The 21,596-nt window shown below is 40.6% G+C and overlaps 1 protein-coding gene across 1 annotated transcript in view; it reads right to left on the reverse strand.

The window, feature by feature from the left end:
- Positions 1-21,596, reverse strand: part of LOC306919574 (neurabin-2-like) — a gene marked incomplete at its 5' end in the record, with an annotated part of 89,375 nt that overhangs the window by 22,115 nt on the left and 45,664 nt on the right. The window contains 2 exons of the mRNA XM_079532334.1: positions 1,753-1,885; positions 17,847-17,951. Coding sequence (XP_079388460.1) covers positions 1,753-1,885; positions 17,847-17,951 — 238 coding nt within the window. The remainder of the gene's footprint in view (positions 1-1,752; positions 1,886-17,846; positions 17,952-21,596) is intronic.

The raw sequence follows: 21,596 nt of genomic DNA on the forward strand, positions 1-21,596 counted from the left end.
AAGCTCACAGCTCCAGCAGAAGAGCATTGTGGGGGTTCAGTGACTGAGGCTCACAGCACAGCTCCATCGGAGCATTGTGGGGGTTCAGTGACTGAGGCTCACAGCACAGCTCCATCTGAGCATTGTGGGGGTTCAGTGACTGAGGCTCACAGCACAGCTCCATCGGAGCATTGTGGGGGTTCAGTGACTGAAGCTCACAGCTCCAGCAGAGGAGCATTGTGGGGGTTCAGTGACTGAAGCTCACAGCACAGCTCCATCGGAGCATTGTGGGGGTTCAGTGACTGAGGCTCACAGCACAGCTCCATCGGAGCATTGTGGGGGTTCAGTGACTGAAGCTCACAGCTCCACAGGAGGAGCATTTGGGGGGGTTCAGTGCATTGCTCAAGGGCACTACAGCTGTGTTTGGGGGAGGGGTTGAGTGGTGACCGTTCACTTCCCCACTCAGATTCGGGGAATCGAACCGGCGACAAGTGCGCTCCTCTAACCTTTAGACCAATGTTTCTCAAACTTGTTTGACTCACGTAAATAACTTTTTCATCCGTAGAATCTTATATTTCATATATTTATATAAGATACAATATGTCACAGGTCTCCATTAGAATAGACAGAAAATAACTTATACTTGACATTGAACCACTTGAAGCATCCCTATTCTGGGGGGGAACATTCACCAAAGCCTAGCCCCAGACTTCAAGATTGAGGTCCGGGCTTACGCACGTGATGTCATGAACGTCCGTCCACCTCCATGAAAGTGCTGCAATTCCACATTTCGCCAGTAGGTGAAGTAGGCAGCTTCAACGTTGGATAGCCTTACTGGGGGCTTGACCCAATGCCTCCCGGCTTGGCACTCTGCATCAATGGGTTGGATTGGGGGGGTCAAATCAACTAATGATTCCCGAGCGCCCTCGGCGCACGCTGCGGCTCACCGCTTCCAAGAGATGGGTCAAATGCCGGAGAACAAATGTCACCGCGGTAACGTATGGTGTGACTAATCGTACTCTTTGACGAAGGCAGCTCACTGACCTCCTGTTCGTCCATGTACTGGTTGTATCCAGTGGTGGAAAGTAACTAAGTACTTTTACTTAAGTACTGTACTTAAGTACACTTTTGAGGAATTTGTACTTTAACTGAGTATTTCCAATTTCCAATACTTTCACTTCTACTCCACTACATCTCAGAGCCAAAATGTGTACTTTTACTTCACTACAATTATTTGAAAACTTAAGTCACTTTGGAGATTTTAATTTTGATTAGAAAACATACATTAACCACTTCAACCCTATACATTTCGGCCATTTGAAAATATAAACGTGACGCATTGTGAACTTGTAGATCTGCTATTTTCAATAGATTTTATACACATTTGGCACATTCTGCACAATGAGTACTTTTACTTTGAGTACTTTAAGTACATTTTGATGCCGATACTTCTGTACTTTTACTTGTAACTAAGTAGTTCTAAATTGCAGTATTGGTACTTTTACTTAAGTAAAACAATTGAGTACTTTTTCCACCACTGGTTGTATCTTTTATTTTTTATTTTTTAGATATTTTTTTGCGGCTTACGCCTTTTATTGGTTTTTGAAGGGACAGACAGTAGGCTGACAGGAAACGGGAGAGAGATGGGGGAAGACATGCAGTAAAGGCCGTGTCGGACTCGGGAGTCGAACCCGCGGCACACTGCGACTGGATTACCAGTCGGGTGCCCAGACGGTTACGCCACCGCCTGGGCCTCACTGGTTGTATCTTTACCTCTTGTTCGTCCATATACTGGTTGTACCGCTGCTCCATCATCTCCCGCTGCCACCGCTCCTGTTCCAACGTCTGCTGGATCAGCTGAGCCACCTCGCTCTGCTCGCCCGGCTTCTCTCGGCCAATCAGAAACCTTACAAAAGTACAGGGGGGAGGGACAAGCAAGTACATTAGTCGGGCAGAAACCTCTTATCTCCATATTTATTTATTTTGTTCGTAACTTAACGCCCTGCTCAATCATACTACTATAGCGTCACACAGAAGCATCAAGAGTAGCAGATCTACAAGCTCCAAACCCACGTTTTGAGACACGTTTTGAGCTTGTTTTGAGCTTGTTTTGAGACACGTTTTGAGCTTGTTTTGAGCTTGTTTTGAGACACGTTTTGAGCTTGTTTTGAGCTTGTTTTGAGACACGTTTTGAGCTTGTTTTGAGCTTGTTTTGAGACACGTTTTGAGACACGTTTTGAGCTTGTTTTGAGCTTGTTTTGAGACACGTTTTGAGCTTGTTTTGAGCTTGTTTTGAGACACGTTTTGAGACACGTTTTGAGCTTGTTTTGAGCTTGTTTTGAGACACGTTTTGAGCTCGTTTTGAGCTCGTTTTGAGACACGTTTTGAGCTCGTTTTGAGCTGCTATACTATTGATATTTTTTGCTCGTTTTGAATCCTGAAAAATAACAGTTTTGGCCATAATATGAGGTTTATTCCAATGGAGGAACATTTCACCCCTTTTTCAACCTCATCATCTCCTTCTCCCCTATTGCTCACGTAGTTAGAAAACACACATGCACGCACGCACACACACACACACACACACACACACACACGTGCACGCGCACACACACACACACACACACACACACACACACACACGTGGGAATAGCATTTATGTACCATTTTTGTCTCCCATACCGCCCATATCTACTTTAATTACTGACATTACAGTGTCGCACATTCCTGTGTTTAAAGTTTAATTTGAAAGATACTGTAAATAAATAAGCCCACCAGTTGTGTGGCACCGTACAATAATGTAATAAAGCTTCCATACTTTAGTCTTTAACCACTAAGGCCCTATTCAAAACATGTTCACAAATAGCCAACCTATACAAGCTCATAACACGGCACTTTTTTTGGTCGTTTTTTAATCTTTGAAAACTGTTGAGTTGACAAATTCAAAGGGAAAGAGGGCGCTGTTTTTCCCCTAGTTTTGCCAATGGGTTCCCAGATTGGGTTGAAAGTGGCTAGAGAAATTGTAGAGACTAGTACTTCCAAAAAGTAGGCTACAGTAGGTACAGTATACCAAAGATACCAACGCACACACGATCCAACAATCAAGTTGAGAGCAGTGTTGTTTTCGTCGACTAAAACTAAGACGAAAGATGTCCGTCGACTACCATTTTCCGCTGACGAAAACTAAATGGAAATGATGATGACTATGATGACTAAAACTAAGACTAAATATACTGACTATTTCGTCAACAAATAAATACGTTAGGAAGGGACTAGTGGACGAGAGATCCAGTACAAGTCATTACAATTTTTCCTGCTGAAAATAGCTGATCTACAAGCCCACAACGTGTCGCGCTGCGACGCGTTGTGGGCTTGTAGATCGGCTATGTTCAGCAAGTAAAAACAAAAAACAGTCATTACGACGGCATCAAGGCCCGCCAAAATACATTTTGTTCGACTAAATTAACTGTAGATTTAGTCGACTAAAAACATTTCCAGGTGACTAAAATGTGACTAAAACTAAATGAAAAAGCTATTCAAGAGACTATGACTAAAACTAAAATAGAAAATTTCTGCCAAAAACAACCCCGGTCTGAGTACTACTATACTGGCATAGCAGTAAATCCAAAATGATTCAGATCAGCCAATACAATTGAACCCATTTAGACCTGGAACACCTATACGTCGTTGTTACACCTTGCAAGCCGAGGATGCTTCATTTGCGTGGGGGACGAGTCATTTTAGTTGCTGCTATAGTATATAACCAGCTCAGTGGCCTTATGGTTAGAGTGTCCGCCCTGTGACTGGGAGGTCGGGGTTCAATCCCCGGCCGGGTCATACCAAAGACTGGGACCCAGTGCCTCCCTGCTTGACACTCAGCATCAAGGGTTGGATTGGGGGTAAGTCCCTGCGACATACTAGCGTCATGTCATGTCCAGGGGGTGTACTTGTACATCAAGCTGCCTCACGCTACAGAAACAGGAGATAGGCTCCTGCCCTATGGGCCTCATGGCTCGGCAAGGCTACTTACTATAGTATATAGCAACTCTGAGACGCATATCCCCCTGTATTTAATAACTCTCCCGGTTGAAGATATTTCCTGGAATATGAAACATTCTACGACACGGCTGTGTAAAAAAAAGACACAGCAAATGTTCACACACAGTTACATAAGTGCCATTTCACAGCTCTAGCGAGGCCGCCGCGGGCCGCCACCGTGACCTGTGGGTTTTTATGACAGTGTGCTGTCATCGCTCGGCACGACAGACAGTGACCTTATTCTTCCTCCTTGAGACATATTTTGCCTCGCTCTTGTTGTTGTTTGACACGCTATACGTTGCACTGTCTTGAACCCCCAGCCAGTTTGACACGCTACGTTTGCACTGGCTTTATCTTCTCAGGAAACTGAGACGTCTTAATGCCAGTAAATACACCCTGACCATGGTCTATATCAGGGGTTCTCAACCCGTGGGTCGCGACGGGGGATTTCTTTTTTCTTTTTTTCACGTTTTTTCAAAAATAGCAGACCTACAAGCTCGTAGCGCGCCACTCGGTGGCGCGCTACGAGCTCGTAGGTCTGCTATTTTTCAATAGCTAAATTATAACATAATGCTTAAAACACCAAAAGGGGTTCCCGCCCAAAATGGGTTAAGGTTATTGTAGCAGTCAATTTATATTGGGGGTCGGGAGGGGGCGGGGCGGGGGTCCAGAGACATTGCCAAAGCATTTCCGGGGGTCCCCGGCCAAAAACGTTGAGAACCCCTGGTCTATATAGATCACTCACTGAGAGTGTTCTCACTTTTAACATCGTGTCCTGGTTTGGGAATCTCTCAGTTAGAGATAAAAACAAGCTCACCCAGGTAGTCAACCAGGCAAGTAAGATCATTGGAGACAAACAATTGCAACTTCAGGATATATACAACCTCCATAACCAAAAAATCAGACCAGTCTGAAGCGAGTGGTGCAACAGCACCCCCTATTGGTACTCTAAACATTGGTACTCTAAACATAGTCCCATAGGGTCAAAGCTGTTCCTTGGAGTGGTTGCACCACTCAAAAAGCAATTCAGATTTACAATGATTCTACCCACCCTCTTCGCTCTGAATTTGACTTGTTGCCATCAGGCAGGAGGCTTAGGGCAAAACTAGTTAAAAAAAGAAGGGTTACAAAACTTTGTTTGTGCCAATACTGCTGTGGACATTTTAAACAAGAACATGTTTAAATAGTTCACCTAACACCCACTGTTCATGATCACTAGTTGCTGTGTTTATGTGAATGCATTTTATATAGTATTTTAATATTTTATGTAATGTGTTATTGTTGTAACTGACTGCCGGGTGTGCCAAAGACCAATTTCCATTTTATGTCAATTTAATGGACAATAACGTTGTCCTTATCCTTATCCTGTCTTGAACCTACAGCCAGTTTGACACTGTCTCTCACCACATCCTGCCACAACCCGGGCCTCTTACCAGTAGCTATACCACAATGTAGGACTAGAAATGCACTCCCTCGAGGCGCCAACTTGCACCTTGCACACAAGTAGGCCTTTTATCTCTACATGATTGGACTACTCTGCAATGCTCTCTGTGTAGGCGTAAACTATGCAGCTGGTCCAAAAACCCATTTAGACCTGAGATCAGATTCTGACAGTTTTCTGAAAAAGCTATGTTTATATGTCAGTCGTTCTTCGATTTTTCAAAAATAGCAGACCTACAAGCTCGTAGCGCGCCACTCGGTGGCGCGCTACGAGCTTGTAGATTTGCTATTTTTCAATAGCTAAAGCATAACATAATGCTAACACCAAAAGGGGTTCCCGCCCAAAAAACTGGAACCCGCAAGGACGTTCACATCACTCCAGTCCTGGTGTCCACTAGGGCATTAAGCAACTAGTCGACTAGTTTACTAGTCGACTAGTAAATCCACTAGTCGACCTTGCTGGTACTAGTCGACTAGTTGATAAGAAAAAAAAAAAAAGTTCATTTTTTTTTTTTTTTTTTTTACCCGATTTTGTAGGCCTCAATATCAGGTAGATTATAGTTATAGTCACCATGTACACAGTTTTTAAATGTACAAATATTTATTTCCCCCCCCCAAAAAAAAAAAAAAGAAAAAAAGCTTTTTTTTTTTTTTTTTTTTTAACATAAAAGGTGGTTAAACAACTAGTCGACTAGTCGACTAGTAAACTAGGCAACTAGTCAACTAGTAAAAATGACTAGAAGTGAATGCCCTAGTGTCCACTCTCCACTGGCACTGACATGACGCTAGTATGTCGCAGGGACTCAAACCCGCGATCCCAGATGTAGTGGAGTAGAAGTAAAAGTATTGGCAATACTCAAGTAATTAATAATAATAATATCTCAATCTCAACATTTTACACGGGAACCACTTTGTGTTTTAAGCATTATGTTATGCTTTAGCTGTTGAAAAATCACACCTGTGTGAACTGAGTGGTGTAAGGTCTTATATAGACTGATCAGCTGTGGTCTGACGTAATGTCTGACGTAATGAAATCACACCCATGTGAACTGGGTGACCATAGCAACCATGCTCATTTTTTGGTACGAACAGACAGACAGACAAACTAACAAAGCCAGTTGTAGGAGTGGTTTACACCACTCAAAAATAGCAGATCTACAAGCTCATAGCGCGGCACCGAGTGTCGCACTACGAGCTTGTAATTCCGGGGTTCCTTGACATGAAACAGTTTGAGAACAACAGTTACTGATATAGAAACGTAGGTTTTTTTTCTGAAAACTACCATGATTTAGTAGACATTTGTAGAATCTGGTATATCAGGTCGAAATGGGTTCGAGTTCAGTACTTGAGTACATGTAATCAACTATAGTTGCTTTCCACTTCTATCAATCATTTAGCATGCCGCCCCTCTGGAAGCCCTTCAAGGACCACTTGTGGGTCCCCGGCCACTACATTGAGAAGCCAAGAAGCAGTGTGTTTTAGTGATAGGATAGCTCATGCATTATGCATTCAGTGTAGAGAGCAGGAAGCTGAGGCCGATTCATAAAACCATCAGTCACACACATACGTCCAGAAAGCTCATACTCACATCTGTGTTTCTTCTTTTTTAACGTTTTTTCTTTTTTTTCTGTAAATGAATGTCCTACTTTTGGTAGTCAAGACGGTTCTTTTATCTTCTGCAAATCTTTGAATATATTCTTTTAGAGATTTCCTAGAAGCTTTGTCATTGGTCAATTTGCCTGTCTACTTCCTGATTGGTTAGTCATTTCGCCCGGGTTTTTTTCGACCAATGACAAAGCTTCTAGAAACATCTTTGAATGCAGATTGTGGCCCCTAGATGTGTCACAGAGACTAATATTTTGTTGGGAGCGTTTGAATGGGTTAACCCATTTCGACCGAGACCGATTCTACGAATGTCTTCTAAATCATGACAGTTTTCTGAAAAACCTATGTTTCTATGTCAGTGGTTCTCAAACAATTTCATGTCAAGGACCCCCAAAAATATATGTAATTGGCCACCGACCCCCATCTGAAAATATGTTGTTCCAGGGACCTCCCCAGAAGCAAAGATTTGAGTTAGCAACGTTCACTTTGAAAGAATATATATTCAAAGATTTGCACCACATTTTCACGATTTTTCAAAAATTGCAGACCTACAAGCTCGCGCTACGAGCTTGTAGATCTGCTGTTTTTCAATAGCTAAAGCATAACATAATGCTTTAAAACACCCAAAAGGGGTTCCCGCCCAAAATGGGTTAAATTGTAATTAACAACAGCTTGTGAGTAAATGAATAACTACTACTGAATCCATTGGACCACAGTTTATTTTATCCGTTTCCCGAACAGTAACAGTGCTGGACTTACAAGGTTCCCGCGTGACAAGACGGACGCCATGTTTGTGGTCGCTTAATTAGCCGTCAGCGCCGGGGAAATTGAAAGGCTACTCTGCGGCAGACTTAATCAGCGACCTCGCCTGGCCCATAATGATTAACTATGATTTGTTTCCCTGTGTGCGTGCATGTGTGCGTGCGTGCGTGTGTGTGTGTGTGTGTGTGTGTGTGTGTGTGTGTGTGTGTGTGTGTGTGTGTGTGTGTGTGTGTGTGTGTGTGTGTGTGTGTGTGTGTGTGTGTGTGTGTGTGTGCGCTGCCGTTACCATGGACCTTTTAATTACACGTACCGTGGTGGAGAAAGTAACTTAAGTACTTGTACTCAAGTATATGCTGTACTTATGCACTTAAAAACCACAGCAGATCGACAGGCTTGTCGCTCGGCCATTTTCTGCGAAAACTTCCCCCCCCACGACAGAAAATAGAAAAAGACACTTCTCTAGCAGTGTCCCTGAGGGACAACCATAATAGGGTCTAAGTGGTTAACCCATTTAGGACTGAGACCAGGTTCTCCAAAATGTCTTCAGAATCCTGACAGTTTTCTTTAAAAACCCTATGTTTCTAATGCCAGTCGTTCTCAAACATGTTCATGCCAAGGACCCCCCACCAATCTGCCGACCCCAATCTGAAAATATGTTGTTCCAGGGACCCCCCAGAAGTAAAAAAGAATTCAGTTAAAAACGTTCGCTCTGAATGAACATATTCAAAGATTTGCACCACATTTTCACGGGTTTTCAAAAATAGCAGATCTACAAGCTTGTAGATCTGCTATTTTTCAATAGCTAAAGTATAACATGATCAGGCCTGCACATAAAAAAACACCAAAAGAGGTTTCCGTCCTGAATGGATTAACCCATTTTGACCTGAGATCAGATTCTAAAAATGTCTTCTACATCCTGACAGTTTTCTGAAAAAGCTATGTTTCCGTGTCAGTCGTTCTTCGATTTTTCAAAAATAGCAGACCTACAAGCTCGCAGCGCGCCACTCGGTGTTGCGCTATGAGCTTGTAGATCTGCTATTTTTCAATAGCTAAAGCATAACATAATGCTAACACCAAAAGGGGTTCCCGCCCAAAATGGATTAAGCACAATTCTGAGATACTTGTACTATCCTTTTTTTTTCTCCTCCTTTTTATATACTTTTTACTCCACTACAATTATTGGAAAACTTTAGTTGCTTGTTACTTGGCAGATTTAGATTATTAATCATTTTACAAAACATACATTAGCCACTTCTTAAGACATAATACTACACGTGTGGCATATGAAGATAGGACTGTTACGTGTACTAGAGTATTTTGTACACTGTGTGGTATTGCTATTTTTACATAAATAAACGAGTCTGTTTACATCTTCCTCCACTGATTAGACAGAGACAGAATGGACTTAACCCATTCTGGGCGGGAACCCCTTTTGGTGTTTTAAGAATTATGTTGTACTATAGCTGTTGAAAAATAGCAGATCTACAAGCTTATAGCGCGGCACTAGCTTGTAGGTCTGCTATTTTTTACAAAATCGCGAAAATGTGGTGCAAATCTTTGAATATAATATTCTTTCAGAGTGAACGTTTTAACTCAAATCTTTGCTTCTGGGGAAGTCCCTGGAACAACATATTTTCAGATGAGGGGGTCGGCGGCCAATTACATATATTGTTGGGGGTCCTTGACATGAAAATGTTTGAGAACGACTAACATACAGTTAGAAACATGGGGTTTATCAGAAAACTGTCGTGATTTAGAAGACATTTGTAGAATCGTTCCCAGATCTAAATGGGTTAATAACTGACCTGGTCTGGGTCATAATGATGGTTCTGTGTTTGTTGTCTGTCTGTCTGTATATGTATGTCTGTCTGTTGCCACAGCGATCTTAATTACACACAATTATGATGTTGGCTGGATGTGGACATGCATTGCAGTGTACGCTCTAACTGACATGATACTGAAATTAATTTGGCTAACGAATGTTTTGTAATCATTCTAAATCCACAAACAAAGTAACTTGTAACTCGAGTTTTATAGTGGAGTAAAATGTGCAAATAGTTTCCTCTGAGATGCAGTTGAGCCGTATAATAAAGCACTGACAGCTTAGGCTGTTTCGGGCATCTGGTTAGGATGCCTCTCGGGCGTCTCCCTATAGGGGAGGTCCTCGAGGCACGTCCCACTGGGAGGAGACCCCCCCCCCCCCCCCCCCCCCCCCGGGGCAGACCAAGGCGCAGTTGGAGGAAACACATCGACTCACTGGCCTTGGAACGTCTCAGGATCCCCCCCAGGAGGAAGTCACTGATGTCGCTCTGGAGAGGGAAGTCTGGAGCTCTCTGGTGGAGCTGTTGCCCCCGTGACCCGACTGCGGATAAGCGGTTGAAGATGGATGGATGGATAAACCACTGACACTGTTAAGTGTACGGTCTCACACTGTGGGACAGACACACTCCAGTGTATGCTGGGAGAGCTTTGATGTTAATCATGGAAGGGCCAAATCCCACAGAGAATGTCTCTGTTAAGCTTTAAACAGGAAACCACACTTCCTCAGTCATCAGAGCACATTCCGGCACATTCCATACCGCCATGCATACATTATATTCTGTAACCTATTGGCTCCTCCGTGGACATGACTGTACACATTGTGTAGTACGCAAACAAAGGTCGACACGAACCTCATGGTGAAGAGAGCCAAGGCCAGCATAGCCATCAGAGAACCAGCATTATCATTAGTAGTACTGTAGTAGTAGTAGTAGTAGTAGTAGTAGTAGTAGTAGTAGTAGTAGTAGTAGTAGTAGTAGTAGTAGTAGTAGTAGTAGACTAGTAGTAGTAGTAGACTAGTAGTAGTAGTAGTAGTAGTAGTAGTAGTAGTAGTAGTAGTAGACTAGTAGTAGTAGTAGACTAGTAGTAGTAGTAGTAGTAGACTAGTAGTAGTAGTAGACTAGTAGTAGTAGTAGTAGTAGTAGTAGTAGTAGTAGTAGTAGACTAGTAGTAGTAGTAGACTAGTAGTAGTAGTAGTAGTAGTAGTAGTAGTAGTAGTAGTAGTAGTAGACTAGTAGTAGTAGTAGACTAGTAGTAGTAGTAGTAGTAGTAGTAGTAGACTAGTAGTAGTAGTAGACTAGTAGTAGTAGTAGTAGTAGTAGACTAGTAGTAGTAGTAGACTAGTAGTAGTAGTAGTAGTAGTAGTAGTAGTAGTAGACTAGTAGTAGTAGTAGTAGTAGTAGTAGTAGTAGTAGTAGTAGTAGTAGACTAGTAGTAGTAGTAGACTAGTAGTAGTAGTAGTAGTAGTAGTAGACTAGTAGTAGTAGTAGTAGACTAGTAGTAGTAGTAGTAGTAGTAGACTAGTAGTAGTAGTAGACTAGTAGTAGTAGTAGTAGACTAGTAGTAGTAGTAGTAGTAGACTAGTAGTAGTAGTAGACTAGTAGTAGTAGTAGTAGTAGTAGTAGACTAGTAGTAGTAGTAGTAGACTAGTAGTAGTAGTAGTAGTAGTAGACTAGTAGTAGTAGTAGTAGTAGTAGACTAGTAGTAGTAGTAGTAGTAGTAGACTAGTAGTAGTAGTAGTAGTAGTAGACTAGTAGTAGTAGTAGTAGTAGTAGACTAGTAGTAGTAGTAGTAGTAGTAGACTAGTAGTAGTAGTAGTAGTAGACTAGTAGTAGTAGTAGTAGTAGTAGACTAGTAGTAGTAGTAGACTAGTAGTAGTAGTAGTAGTAGTAGTAGACTAGTAGTAGTAGTAGTAGACTAGTAGTAGTAGTAGTAGTAGTAGACTAGTAGTAGTAGTAGACTAGTAGTAGTAGTAGTAGACTAGTAGTAGTAGTAGTAGTAGACTAGTAGTAGTAGTAGACTAGTAGTAGTAGTAGTAGTAGTAGTAGTAGACTAGTAGTAGTAGTAGTAGTAGTAGTAGTAGTAGTAGTAGTAGACTAGTAGTAGTAGTAGACTAGTAGTAGTAGTAGTAGTAGTAGTAGACTAGTAGTAGTAGTAGTAGTAGTAGTAGACTAGTAGTAGTAGTAGTAGACTAGTAGTAGTAGTAGTAGACTAGTAGTAGTAGTAGTAGTAGTAGACTAGTAGTAGTAGTAGTAGACTAGTACTAGTAGTAGTAGTAGTAGTAGTAGACTAGTAGTAGTAGTAGACTAGTAGTAGTAGTAGTAGACTAGTAGTAGTAGTAGTAGTAGACTAGTAGTAGTAGTAGACTAGTAGTAGTAGTAGTAGTAGTAGTAGTAGACTAGTAGTAGTAGTAGTAGTAGTAGTAGTAGTAGTAGTAGTAGACTAGTAGTAGTAGTAGACTAGTAGTAGTAGTAGTAGTAGTAGTAGACTAGTAGTAGTAGTAGTAGTAGTAGTAGACTAGTAGTAGTAGTAGTAGACTAGTAGTAGTAGTAGTAGACTAGTAGTAGTAGTAGTAGTAGTAGACTAGTAGTAGTAGTAGACTAGTAGTAGTAGTAGTAGTAGTAGTAGACTAGTAGTAGTAGTAGTAGTAGTAGTAGTAGTAGTAGACTAGTAGTAGTAGTAGACTAGTAGTAGTAGTAGTAGTAGTAGTAGTAGTAGACTAGTAGTAGTAGTAGTAGTAGTAGACTAGTAGTAGTAGTAGTAGTAGTAGACTAGTATTAGTAGTAGACTAGTAGTAGTAGTAGTAGTAGTAGACTAGTAGTAGTAGTAGACTAGTAGTAGTAGTAGTAGACTAGTAGTAGTAGTAGTAGACTAGTAGTAGTAGTAGTAGTAGTAGTAGTAGTAGTAGTAGTAGTAGACTAGTAGTAGTAGTAGACTAGTAGTAGTAGTAGACTAGTAGTAGTAGTAGACTAGTAGTAGTAGTAGTAGACTAGTAGTAGTAGTAGTAGTAGACTAGTAGTAGTAGTAGACTAGTAGTAGTAGTAGACTAGTAGTAGTAGTAGTAGACTAGTAGTAGTAGTAGTAGTAGACTAGTAGTAGTAGTAGACTAGTAGTAGTAGTAGTAGTAGTAGTAGACTAGTAGTAGTAGTAGTAGACTAGTAGTAGTAGTAGTAGTAGTAGACTAGTAGTAGTAGTAGTAGTAGTAGACTAGTAGTAGTAGTAGTAGTAGTAGACTAGTAGTAGTAGTAGTAGTAGTAGACTAGTAGTAGTAGTAGTAGTAGTAGACTAGTAGTAGTAGTAGTAGTAGTAGACTAGTAGTAGTAGTAGTAGTAGACTAGTAGTAGTAGTAGTAGTAGTAGACTAGTAGTAGTAGTAGACTAGTAGTAGTAGTAGTAGTAGTAGTAGACTAGTAGTAGTAGTAGTAGACTAGTAGTAGTAGTAGTAGTAGTAGACTAGTAGTAGTAGTAGACTAGTAGTAGTAGTAGTAGACTAGTAGTAGTAGTAGTAGTAGACTAGTAGTAGTAGTAGACTAGTAGTAGTAGTAGTAGTAGTAGTAGTAGACTAGTAGTAGTAGTAGTAGTAGTAGTAGACTAGTAGTAGTAGTAGACTAGTAGTAGTAGTAGTAGTAGTAGTAGACTAGTAGTAGTAGTAGTAGACTAGTAGTAGTAGTAGTAGTAGTAGACTAGTAGTAGTAGTAGTAGTAGTAGACTAGTAGTAGTAGTAGTAGTAGTAGACTAGTAGTAGTAGTAGTAGTAGTAGACTAGTAGTAGTAGTAGTAGTAGTAGACTAGTAGTAGTAGTAGTAGTAGTAGACTAGTAGTAGTAGTAGTAGTAGACTAGTAGTAGTAGTAGTAGTAGTAGACTAGTAGTAGTAGTAGACTAGTAGTAGTAGTAGTAGTAGTAGTAGACTAGTAGTAGTAGTAGTAGACTAGTAGTAGTAGTAGTAGTAGTAGACTAGTAGTAGTAGTAGACTAGTAGTAGTAGTAGTAGACTAGTAGTAGTAGTAGTAGTAGACTAGTAGTAGTAGTAGACTAGTAGTAGTAGTAGTAGTAGTAGTAGTAGACTAGTAGTAGTAGTAGTAGTAGTAGTAGTAGTAGTAGTAGTAGACTAGTAGTAGTAGTAGACTAGTAGTAGTAGTAGTAGTAGTAGTAGACTAGTAGTAGTAGTAGTAGTAGTAGTAGACTAGTAGTAGTAGTAGTAGACTAGTAGTAGTAGTAGTAGACTAGTAGTAGTAGTAGTAGTAGTAGACTAGTAGTAGTAGTAGACTAGTAGTAGTAGTAGTAGTAGTAGTAGACTAGTAGTAGTAGTAGTAGTAGTAGTAGTAGTAGTAGACTAGTAGTAGTAGTAGACTAGTAGTAGTAGTAGTAGTAGTAGTAGTAGTAGACTAGTAGTAGTAGTAGTAGTAGTAGACTAGTAGTAGTAGTAGTAGTAGTAGACTAGTATTAGTAGTAGACTAGTAGTAGTAGTAGTAGTAGTAGACTAGTAGTAGTAGTAGACTAGTAGTAGTAGTAGTAGACTAGTAGTAGTAGTAGTAGACTAGTAGTAGTAGTAGTAGTAGTAGTAGTAGTAGTAGTAGTAGTAGACTAGTAGTAGTAGTAGACTAGTAGTAGTAGTAGACTAGTAGTAGTAGTAGACTAGTAGTAGTAGTAGACTAGTAGTAGTAGTAGACTAGTAGTAGTAGTAGACTAGTAGTAGTAGTAGACTAGTAGTAGTAGTAGTAGTAGTAGTAGTAGTAGACTAGTAGTAGTAGTAGACTAGTAGTAGTAGTAGTAGTAGTAGTAGTAGTAGACTAGTAGTAGTAGTAGACTAGTAGTAGTAGTAGACTAGTAGTAGTAGTAGACTAGTAGTAGTAGTAGACTAGTAGTAGTAGTAGTAGTAGTAGACTAGTAGTAGTAGTAGACTAGTAGTAGTAGTAGTAGACTAGTAGTAGTAGTAGTAGACTAGTAGTAGTAGTAGTAGTAGTAGTAGTAGTAGTAGTAGACTAGTAGTAGTAGTAGACTAGTAGTAGTAGTAGTAGTAGTAGTAGACTAGTAGTAGTAGTAGACTAGTAGTAGTAGTAGACTAGTAGTAGTAGTAGACTAGTAGTAGTAGTAGACTAGTAGTAGTAGTAGTAGTAGTAGTAGACTAGTAGTAGTAGTAGTAGACTAGTAGTAGTAGTAGTAGTAGTAGACTAGTAGTAGTAGTAGACTAGTAGTAGTAGTAGTAGACTAGTAGTAGTAGTAGTAGTAGACTAGTAGTAGTAGTAGACTAGTAGTAGTAGTAGTAGTAGTAGTAGACTAGTAGTAGTAGTAGTAGACTAGTAGTAGTAGTAGTAGTAGTAGACTAGTAGTAGTAGTAGTAGTAGTAGACTAGTAGTAGTAGTAGTAGACTAGTAGTAGTAGTAGTAGTAGTAGACTAGTAGTAGTAGTAGTAGTAGTAGACTAGTAGTAGTAGTAGTAGTAGTAGTAGTAGACTAGTAGTAGTAGTAGTAGTAGTAGACTAGTAGTAGTAGTAGTAGTAGTAGTAGACTAGTAGTAGTAGTAGTAGTAGACTAGTAGTAGTAGTAGTAGTAGTAGACTAGTAGTAGTAGTAGACTAGTAGTAGTAGTAGTAGTAGTAGACTAGTAGTAGTAGTAGACTAGTAGTAGTAGTAGTAGTAGTAGACTAGTAGTAGTAGTAGTAGTAGACTAGTAGTAGTAGTAGTAGTAGTAGACTAGTAGTAGTAGTAGACTAGTAGTAGTAGTAGTAGTAGTAGACTAGTAGTAGTAGTAGTAGTAGACTAGTAGTAGTAGTAGTAGTAGACTAGTAGTAGTAGTAGTAGTAGTAGTAGTAGACTAGTAGTAGTAGTAGTAGTAGTAGACTAGTAGTAGTAGTAGACTAGTAGTAGTAGTAGTAGTAGTAGACTAGTAGTAGTAGTAGTAGTAGACTAGTAGTAGTAGTAGTAGTAGTAGACTAGTAGTAGTAGTAGACTAGTAGTAGTAGTAGTAGTAGTAGTAGTAGACTAGTAGTAGTAGTAGTAGTAGTAGACTAGTAGTAGTAGTAGTAGTAGTAGACTAGTAGTAGTAGTAGTAGTAGTAGTAGTAGACTAGTAGTAGTAGTAGTAGTAGTAGACTAGTAGTAGTAGTAGTAGTAGTAGACTAGTAGTAGTAGTAGTAGACTAGTAGTAGTAGTAGTAGTAGTAGACTAGTAGTAGTAGTAGACTAGTAGTAGTAGTAGTAGACTAGTAGTAGTAGTAGTAGTAGACTAGTAGTAGTAGTAGACTAGTAGTAGTAGTAGTAGTAGTAGTAGTAGACTAGTAGTAGTAGTAGTAGTAGTAGTAGTAGTAGTAGTAGACTAGTAGTAGTAGTAGACTAGTAGTAGTAGTAGTAGTAGTAGTAGACTAGTAGTAGTAGTAGTAGTAGTAGTAGTAGACTAGTAGTAGTAGTAGTAGACTAGTAGTAGTAGTAGTAGTAGTAGACTAGTAGTAGTAGTAGACTAGTAGTAGTAGTAGACTAGTAGTAGTAGTAGTAGTAGTAGTAGACTAGTAGTAGTAGTAGTAGTAGTAGTAGTAGTAGTAGACTAGTAGTAGTAGTAGACTAGTAGTAGTAGTAGTAGTAGTAGTAGTAGACTAGTAGTAGTAGTAGTAGTAGTAGACTAGTAGTAGTAGTAGACTAGTAGTAGTAGTAGTAGTAGTAGACTAGTAGTAGTAGTAGACTAGTAGTAGTAGTAGTAGACTAGTAGTAGTAGTAGTAGACTAGTAGTAGTAGTAGACTAGTAGTAGTAGTAGTAGTAGTAGTAGTAGTAGTAGTAGACTAGTAGTAGTAGTAGACTAGTAGTAGTAGTAGTAGTAGTAGTAGACTAGTAGTAGTAGTAGACTAGTAGTAGTAGTAGTAGTAGTAGTAGTAGTAGACTAGTAGTAGTAGTAGACTAGTAGTAGTAGTAGTAGTAGTAGTAGACTAGTAGTAGTAGTAGTAGTAGTAGTAGACTAGTAGTAGTAGTAGACTAGTAGTAGTAGTAGTAGTAGACTAGTAGTAGTAGTAGTAGTAGTAGTAGACTAGTAGTAGTAGTAGACTAGTAGTAGTAGTAGTAGTAGTAGTAGTAGACTAGTAGTAGTAGTAGTAGTAGTAGTAGTAGTAGACTAGTAGTAGTAGTAGTAGTAGTAGTAGACTAGTAGTAGTAGTAGTAGTAGTAGTAGTAGTAGTAGTAGTAGTAGTAGTAGTAGTAGACTAGTAGTAGTAGTAGACTAGTAGTAGTAGTAGTAGTAGTAGTAGTAGTAGTAGACTAGTAGTAGTAGTAGTAGTAGTAGTACTAGTAGTAGTAGTAGTAGTAGTAGTAGTAGTGGCAGCGGTGGCCGAACGGATTGCGGAGCGGTCTTGATACCGGAAGGTCGCCAGTTCGAATCAGCGGTCCGACACGTTAAAATTACCACAGCTGAAGTGCCCTTGAACAAGGCATTGAACCACTACGATGAAATGTGTTCTATGAGCAGGGCCTGGCTGGAAACAAGTTCTTGAGCTTAGCCCAGATACTCTGGGTAAATATAGTAATCATTTAATTTCATCATTTAGTAGTAGTATTAAATACTGTAGCATAGACTAAATCTACAGTTGATTTAGTCGAACAAAATGTGTTTTGGCGGGCCTTGATGCCGTCGCAATGAGGTTTTTCTTTCACTTGCTGCAAATAGCCGATCCACAAGCTCACGCTTGTGAGCTTGTGGATCTGCTATTTTCAGCATGCAACTGAGTAAACCGTGTAAAATGACTTATACTGGATCTCTCGTCCACTAGTCCCTTCCTAACATTTTAGTCTAGTTTTTATTTGTCGACGAAATCGTCAGTATATTTAGTCTTAGTTTGAGTCATCATAGCTTTAGTTTTCATGTAGTTTCCATTTAGTTTCCGTCAGTGGAAAAAGGTAGTCGACGATCATTTTTTCGTCTTGGTTTTAGGCGACGAAAACAACACTAAATGGTAAATGGTGCATTTATATGGCGCCTTTATCCAAGGTGCTTTACATAGACTGTGCATTACATTCACCCATTCACGCACACATTCACACACCGATGGCAGCATAAACCATGCAAGGCACCAACCTGCACATCAGGAGCAATTATGAGTTCAGTGTCTTGCTCAAGGACACTTCGACAGTGACTCTGGGGGAGCCCGGGTTCGAACTGGCAACCTTGCGGTTACCATCCAGCCACTCTACCCCTGAGCCACCGCCGCTGTTCAGTAGAGTGTCTTACTTGACGCTTCCCGAGGTGTTCCTGAGCACCGAGGCTGCGAAGGTCTGCGTGACTCCGACCAGGCTGGTCCCGTCCACCTCCACGATCAGGTCATTCACCTGGATCCTGGAAAACACACACAAACGTATCGTTAGATTCAACATTCTGGAAATGAATTAGGGCCGGGGACTTTAAACCCGCATTCTGGGCGGCCGGGAACCCTTTTTGGTGTTTTTAAGTATTATGTTATACTTTAGCTATTGAAAAATAGAAGACCTATAAGCTTGTAGGGCTGCTATTTTTTGAAAAAGCGTGAAAATGTGGTGCAAATTTGGAATTTATATTCTTTCAGAGCGAACGTTTTTAGGGCCGGGGACTTTAAACCCGCATTCAAGGCATATTTTTAGATGGGGGTCCGTGGCCAAATTCTGATAATTCTGGGGGTCCTTGACATGAAAAAGGTTGAGCACCACTGACATAGAAAGATAGGGTTTTTTCAGAAAACTGATTTAGAAGACATTTTTTTAGAATCATCCTCAGGTCTAAATGGGTTAACTGATTAATTTCGGTTAATTAATTACAGAAACAATAACGCGCAAAAAAATGTAGCGCATTTTAATCGCCTTTCTCTTGAGAATAAGCCAATCAGACCTGTTTGCTTGGCCCAGTGGATGATGGGAAATGTATATTAAAAAAAACCTGTGTGAACTGAGTGGTGTAAGGTCTTATATAGACTGATCAGCTGTGGTCTGACGTAATGTCTGATGTAATGAAATCACACCCGTGTGAACTGGGTGACCATAGCAACCATGCTCATTTTTTGGTACGAACAGACAGACAGACAAACTAACAAAGCCAGTTGTAGGAGTGGTTTACACCACTCAAAAATAAAACCCTCATTGATTCACTCGTATACCAAAATCCGTTTTAATTGAAAAGAAATGCTTCTCCAGTCAAATGCGATTAAAATGGGATTAATTTAATTTAATGTAATTAATTACAATGCCTCGAATTCATTAGATTTTTTTTAATCGAGTCACAGCCCTAAAATTAACGGTGCCGGAGATTAGCTGGTACAGACACACACACACACACACACACACACACACACACACACACACACACACACACACACACACACACACACACACACACACACGGATGGTGTGCAAAACCTACTCTCTCCCATGCCTTCGGCCTGGTGTATGCCACTTCTGTTAACCACTTGAAACCCAAGAGTCCCTATTCTGTGGGGAACATTTGCCAAAAATTGCCGAACGAGTGAGCTTGTAGAGCGGCTATGGGGGACCCTGGTCCATGAAGCATTTTATATACGTTTTAAAGTTGCCTCAGTCACACGACTGACAAGACGAGGGACATTATGTTATGTGTATAGTGACGGTTCTGCCCTCATACCATCATGGTCTGGTTCGAATGTGAAGTTTCAATCGCATTTGCCCTTGTGCAGGCAGCACTGCCACTGACACACACACACACACACACACACACACACACACACACAGAGAGAGACAGAGAGAGAGAGAGAGAGAGAGAGAGAGAGAGAGTCAGAGAGAGAGAGAGGCAGAGTGAGAGTGTATTGCTTGTTGTTCATTATTGTTGGGATGTTTGTTGTCTCTGTGTGCGCAATGTTGACTTTTGTTTTGTTGTATGTATGCGTTTGGCAATGTAGAACATATTTATCATGCCAATAAAGCCTTTTGAAATTGAAAAAATTGAGAGAGAGAGAATGACGGAGTGAGAGTCAGAGAGAGAGAGAGAGAGAGAGACAGAGAGAGCTCGTTAACCGAAACACCAGCACTTTGCAGCAGATGCAATTATTTTATGGCACTGCACTCACTAAACGACGTCACGTTTGATGGCAACACAATAGTGTTAATGTCAATGTCAAGGTCGCAGCTGAACAATACTCCTCATAATACCTGTGGGGGTAGGGGGGGGGGGGCAACCACTCAGAGTCAGACGTAGTTTTGCAAGATATATAAACGCATTCACTGCCAATGACGTGTACAGCGCCAATGATGTGTAAAACATCACAAAACAGTGTTTTCGGTGTTTACCGCTAGATGGCGCTCTTCGCTTAACATACGAGTCACCATTACACTCTCTGTCACACAGAGAAACGTGTGACAGACCGCAAAATCTCAGTCCCCGGTTTATTTCCTGCAATGTTTTTATTTATTTTTTATTTTGTTGTATCTTTTTGCTTCCCTCCCTATAGATTTCCTATGGATTTATAGCGGGACATGTTTTTTTTCCAGCGGACCCTATAGCACTTGCATGACTGAGAGGTCATTTTGACCTCTTTTTTTTGGTTGAGATTTTTAACTTGATTATCTTTGACCATGAAGGTTTCAGAAGGTTCCCCCTTCCATGACGACCATCACCATCCATCATCTCAGATTTGTTTTACAGGCCTGGGCCATGGCTCAGTGGTCCAGGCACCTTGGCTGGTAATCCAGTCTGGCAGTGTGCCGCGGGTTCGACTCCCGATCCCGACGGCCTTTACTGCATGTCTTCCCCCCCATCTCTCTCCCCATTTCCTGTCAGCCTACTGTCTGTCCCTCCATAAAATATATAAAATAAAGGTGAAAGCCACAAAAAAAGATTTGTTTTACATCTGAAACATGTTAAAAAATATGAATTTAGGGCAGCATAGGCTACTTATACCATCTTTTACTCCAGTTCGAATGCTATCCCTAGCATAAGCACAGACAAAGCCTCCCGTCTTCAGCAAACGACCGGTCCATCGATCAAACCGCAGATAAATACTCGGTGACTACATAAAAAGGCGAGTGGAAAAAACGTAACGCCGCTGGCAGTGGGGTGGATTATTTATGTACAGCATTTACTCTGGCTGTAAATGAAGTCACGTAATAGCGGTTTAATGTTATTCATTCGTGTATGCACTGTATGGGCTGATCTAGCGCCTCTCGCTCCGGTGCAGAGCTGCGTTCCATCAACTAATTGACAGCAGCAGCAACCTTTAACACCTTCCTTTAACACCTCTTAACCTTTTAATGCTCACAATCTGCTCGTCGGCGGCGAGGTCAGGCTATTCTCGGCGCGGGACACCGACGCGCGGCGAGATTCTCTCTGTGGTAACGACTAGTTAACACAACACTTCTCTCTGGGGTAACAACTAGTTAACAAAACACGGTGAGCTTGTAGATCTGCTATTTTTCAATAGCTAAAGTATAACATAATGCTTAGTTAAAACACCAAAAGGGGTTCCCGCCCAGAATGGGTTAACACAACACTTCTCTCTGGGGTAACAACTAGTTAACACAACACTTCTCTCTGGGGTAACAACTAGTTAACACAACACTTCTCTCTGGGGTAACAACTAGTTAACAAAACACTTCTCTCTGGGGTAACAACTAGTTAATAAAACACTTCTTTCTGGGGTAACAACTAGTTAAGAAAACACTTCTCTCTGGGGTAAGAACTAGTTAACACAACACGTCTCTCTGTGGTAACAACTAGTTAAGACAACACTTCTCTCTGTGGTAACAACTAGTTAATAAAACACGTATCTCTGTGGTATAACAACTAGTTAACAAAACACTTCTCTCTGTGGTAACAACTAGTTAACAAAACACTTCTCTCTGGGGTAACAACTAGTTAACACAACACGTCTCTCTGGGGTAACAACTAGTTCATAAAACACGTCCCTTAACCAAACAAAGACCTTTAGGGGACAATGCCTTCAAAGAGAATGTTCTTTGCCATTCAAAGCTGGCCAGTATATGC

Source organism: Electrona antarctica (assembly GCF_951216825.1).
Source record: "Electrona antarctica genome assembly, contig: scaffold_26, whole genome shotgun sequence".
NCBI classification, from domain to species: Eukaryota; Metazoa; Chordata; class Actinopteri; order Myctophiformes; family Myctophidae; genus Electrona; species Electrona antarctica.